This window comes from Plasmodium knowlesi, assembly GCF_000006355.2.
Source record: "Plasmodium knowlesi strain H genome assembly, chromosome: 12".
In the NCBI taxonomy this organism is placed as follows: domain Eukaryota; phylum Apicomplexa; class Aconoidasida; order Haemosporida; family Plasmodiidae; genus Plasmodium; species Plasmodium knowlesi.
In genome coordinates, this window is record NC_011913.2 from 2124969 (window position 1) to 2130711 (window position 5743).

Here is a 5743-nt window from a genome sequence, read left to right on the forward strand (position 1 = left end):
TGGAATCTAACTTCTAACACCCTGACACCTTCATCCTAAATCCGGAATCTAAGTTCTTACACCCTGACACCTTTGTCCTAAACCCGGAATCTTAGTTCTTACACCCTGACACCTTTGTCTTGAACGCGGAATCTGACTTCTGACACCCCTACAACCTTATTCCTATACCCCTAAGTAACTTATTCTAACAGCCCTAAAAACCTTATTCTGACACCCTTACCACCTTATTCTAAAATCCCAACAACCTTATTCTAACACCCTTACCACCTTATTCTAACACCCCTACAACCATATTCTAACACCCTTACGACCTTATTCCAACACCACAACAACCATATTATGACACCCTTACCACCTTATTCTAACACCCTTACCACTTTATTCTAACACCCTTACCACCTTATTCTAACACCCTTACCACCTTATTTTAATACCCCTGCAACCTTATTCTAACACCGCCATAACCTTATTCCAACACCCATACAACCTTATTCTAATACCCCTAAGACCCTATTCTGACACCCCTAAGACCCTATTCTAATACCCCTAAGACCTTATTCTAATACCCCTAAGACCTCATTCTAACACCCTTACCACCTTATTCTAACACCCTTACCACCTTATTCTAACACCCCTAAGACCCTATTCTGACACCCCTAGGACCCTATTCTGACGCCCCTACAACCTTATTCTGACACCCCGAAAACCCTATCCTGGCACCCCTAAGACTCTATTCCGACACCACTACCACCTTATTCCGACACCCTTAGCACCTTTACACCTAAAAGCGGAATCTGACTACTGACACCCCTAAAACATTATTATAATATCCTGCAACCTCACTCTTATACCCTGAACCTTATTCCAATACCCCCAACAACCTTATTCCAACACCCACAAAATCTTCCTCCTGAAGCCGGAATTTTCTAACACCCCTAAGAGTTCACTCCTAAACCCGGAATCTGACTTCTAACACCCTGACACCTTTGTCCTGAACCCGGAACCCTCTTCCTATACCCCTAAAACGTTCTTCCTAAACCCGGAATTTACGTTCTAACACCCTGACACCTTTGTCCTAAACCAGGAATCGGACTTCTAACACCCCTACAACCTTCCTCCTAAATCCGGAATATAAGTTCTGACACCCCTACAACATTTATTCCTAAACCCGGAATCTAAGTCTTAACACCCTGACACCTTCGTCCTAAACCCGGAATCTAAGTTCTTACACCCTGACACCTTGCTCCTAAACCCGGAATCCTTTTCCTATACCCCTATAACGTTCTTCCTAAACCCGGAGTCCAAATTCTGACACCCCTACAACCTTATTCTTATACCCCTACAACCTCATTATAATACCCTACAACCTTTATTCCAACACCCCTACAACCTTCCTTCTAAACCCGGAATCTGATTTCTGACATCCCGAAACCTTCCCCCTAAACGCGGAATCTAAGTTCTAACACCCTGACACCTTCCTCCTAAACCCGGAATCTAAGTCCTAGCACCCTGATACCTTCCTCCTAAACCTGGAATCTAAGTTCTAACACCCCTACAACTTTACTCCTAAATCCGGAGTCCAAATTCTGACACCCTTACCACCTTCTTCTAACACCCTTATCACCTTATTCTAACACCCTTACCACCTTATTCTAACACCTTTACAACCCTTATTCTAACACCCTCACCACCTTATTCCTATACCCCCACAACCTTAATCTAACACCCTTATCACCTCATTCTGACACCCCTACAACCTTATTCTAACACCCTTACCACCTTATTCTAACACCCTTAACACCTTATTCCAATAACCCTACCCCCTTATACTAACACCTTTACCACCTTATTCTAACACCCCCAACAACATTATTCCAATACCCCTGAAATCTTCATTCCAACACCCCAAACAACATCATTCCAACACCCCCAACAACATCATTCCAACACCCCCAACAACATCATTGCAACACCCCAAACAACATCATTCCAACACCACAACAACCTTCATTCCAACACCCCAACAACCGTCATTTCTAAACACGGAATCTGAATTCCCTTTCTCTATTTTGTTTTCTTATTTCACCTCCTTTTTTTTTTCATCAAATATTTATTATACATATATATATACGTATACATATATATATATATAAATACATATATACATATATATAAATACATATATACATATATATATACATAAATACATATATATACATATAAATATATACATATATATATATACATATACGTATATATATATATGTATATATATATATGCAGCTGTCTATCCTTACCCAAGATGGTGGTTTTCCATTTTTGATCTTCTTTAGGTATTGTTTTACTGCACATTGCATTCTACTACAGAAAGTGTTCATTTTATTGATAGTGGATAAGGTAGACTTCACTTTGGGGGTGTTTTTTTCCTCCAGCAATTCATTAATTTGAATTTGGACATTGTCTTTGTCGCTAGAATTGCAATTTTGCTGTGATGATGATGCAATTAAGTCTTTATCAACGAGGAGGTTGCAATTCTTAAAATTTTCATTCCTTTCACACTTAAAACAATTATTACGAACACCACTAACACTAATACCAGAGGTCGAACACGACTTATTATACAGCTGATTCCATTTATGGAACATTTCATTAATTTTTTCCTTATCAATGGGACATTTCTCTTCAGATTTTGCAATTATTTGATCAGCATAAAGGTTAAGAGCAATACAACCAAGTGCTCGCTGGAGCAGTTGGTCATTAACACTACCACCACTAACAGTAGGATTAATATCATCAATGTATTTTAAACCTGCTGTGATATGATTACAGGCTTTCCTTTCCACACTATCATCATTACCATCACCAAATTTATTACATAAAGCATTAGTTTCATTTCCTTCAGACTCGATTTGCCCGAACATCGAATTCAGTTCGGGTTTGATGCTTTCCTTCTCCCAAAAGTCACACTGTAAAGAAAAAAAAAGAAGAGGTTATATATATATAGTTAGTGGGTTGTGTAGTATCCGGTTGGTGTAGTATCCGGTTGCTGTTGTATTCGGTTGGTGTTGTATTCGGTTGGTGTAGTATCCGGTTGCTGTTGTATTCGGTTGGTGTTGTATTCGGTTGGTGTAGTATCCGGTTGGTGTTGTATTCGGTTGGTGTAGTATCCGGTTGGTGTTGTATTCGGTTGGTGTAGTATCCGGTTTGGCTTTCCTGCCATCCCGTTAGTGCGTGGATTCCGGTCCCTGTCTGCGAGGAGTCTTTCCTCTCCCCCCCCTTACTCAACTAAAGCTAACCCTGGAACCTTATTCCTAAACCCTGAAACCTTACTCCTAAACCCATACAACCTTACTCCTATACCCCTACAACCTTACTCCTGTACCCCTACAACCTTATTCCAACGCCCATAATACCTTATGTCTATACCCCCACAACGTTATTCCAACACCCATAATACCTTATGTCTATACCCCCACAACGTTATTCCAACACCCATAATACCTTATGTCTATACCCCCACAACGTTATTCCAACACCCATAATACCTTATGTCTATACCCCCACAACCTTATTCCAACACCCATAATACCTTATGTCTATCCCCCCACAACCTTATTCCAACACCCATAATACCTTATGTCTGTACCCCCACAACGTTATTCCAACACCCATAATACCTTATGTCTATACCCCCACAACCTTATTCCAACACCCATAATACCTTATGTCTATCCCCCCACAACCTTATTCCAACACCCATAATACCTTATGTCTGTACCCCTACAACCTTATTGAAACACCCATAATACCTTATGTCTATACCCCTAAAACCTTATTCCTATACCCCTAAAACCTTATTCCTATACCCCTACAACCTTATTCCAACACCCATAATACCTTATGTCTATACCCCTACAACCTTATTCCAACACGCGGAATCTAACTTCTAACACCCTGAAAACTTTATTCTAATACCTCTCAACCTTATTCTGACACCCCTACAACCTTTATTCCTTAACCCCGAATCTGAATTTTTCTTTTCCTCTTTTTTTTTTTCCTTTAATTCCTTTCTACCTCCTTAGTGCTGTGTTGGTTGTAGTAATACTTACCCAATTCTTCGTTGGAGTAGTATTTCCGTTCGACGTCGTTGAGTTGTTTTTGAACCACTTCCCTGCGGCACATTGGAGTTTTTCACATAAAGACTCTGTTATGTTTATGTTCTTTAGGTTTTCAGTTGAGGTTTCTGTAATTTTGTTTTGAACTTGTTTTAATTTGTCCTTTACTGCCGTGTTCTCTGTTTTGCCACTGCCTCCATTTGTTTTAATTTCGCAACTGTCAAGGATTTTTTCATTCCATTCGCAAGGGACACAAGGTCCCTTGCCACTAGAATCATTGCAATTAACACCTTTAATTAGACCATTACCAACTTCAAAACCTTTTTTTATTCCTGCTTCTATTTCACACTTCGCCTCGCCTTTCATTTTCTTCGCATAGGCGTGAAGTAAAAAACAACCCATCGTTTTGACAAACGATAGGTCCTTATCCAAGATGTTGTTGCCATTGATTTTAGTCGCTCCAGTCGATGTAAGTTCCTTCAGTTTGTCGAAACCTGCTGAAAGATATTGGCATGCCTTCCTTTCAGGGGAGGTGGCATCTCTATCATTTTTATCTCCCATTTTATTACAATCAGTTCCGCTCCCGTTTTTGCCTTTCTCTATTATTGCTTGTGACAATTGTTTCCATAAGTTGGCGACTTCGCCGCCTTCTGTCCAAAATGTGCTCTACAAAATAGAGTAAAATATATATATATATATATATGTATATATATATATACACATATATACATATACGTATATATGTACGCATGTACACATATATACATATATATACATTTACACATACATATGTATATGTATGTACATATGTACAGTTGTTTCCCCCCATACCGCAGATGTACTCCACTTACCGCATTTTTTTGTCCGCTTGCGGAATTTAAGTGGGATGCTATACATTTTAAACCATCACATAATTTTTCCATTTTATTTATGTTCTGTATGATGGACTCAGTGTTTGGTTCATTCCCTCCGACCAATTCTTCCACTTTCTTCTTTGCAGTCTCTGTTGCGGTTGTACTGCCTTTTATGTTAATTTGGCATTTGTCATAGTCGCTTTCTTGCCATTGGCAAGGGACACAAGGTCCCTTGCCACTGGTACCACCATTGCAATTAGCAGTATTACTTTGAAATGCCTTCTGTATCCCCTTATCAATGATGCAAGTCGCATTTTTTTTCATGTGTTTTGCATAAGCATGAAGTAAAAAACAACCCACTGTTTGTCTCAACAGTGGGTTGGACAAAAGTTTGGTGTCCTTGGACGACGACGGCGTCGCCGCCGTCCCTGGCGTCGTCAGATCGTATAATTGTTCGAAGCCGGCATGCAAATATTTGCATGCCGCTTCGGAAGATGGATTATCCAATTTTTTACATTCTTCCTTCTCCTGTCCATTTCTGCCATTCTGATCCATCATTGCTGTGGACAGTTCTGTCCATAAGTTGCCAACTTCACCATTCTTCTCCCAAAATTTCGTCTGCAAAGTGGAATAAATATATATATATATATATATATATATATATATATATATATATATATGCATATGCATAAATGCATATGCATATATACATATACACATATGTATATGTATATACATACATATACATGTATGTATATGTATAAGTATACATTC

General features: G+C 39.2%; 1 protein-coding gene across 1 annotated transcript in view; it reads right to left on the bottom strand.

The window, feature by feature from the left end:
* PKNH_1247200 (SICAvar, type I (fragment)) overlaps positions 1 to 5587 on the bottom strand; it is a gene marked incomplete at both ends in the record, with an annotated part of 8275 nt that extends 2688 nt beyond the window's left edge. The window contains 3 exons of the mRNA XM_039114190.1: positions 2298 to 2966; positions 4110 to 4781; positions 4967 to 5587. Of these exons, the coding sequence (XP_038969838.1) occupies positions 2298 to 2966; positions 4110 to 4781; positions 4967 to 5587 (1962 nt within the window). The remainder of the gene's footprint in view (positions 1 to 2297; positions 2967 to 4109; positions 4782 to 4966) is intronic.
* Between the last annotated feature and the right edge of the window lie 156 nt (positions 5588 to 5743).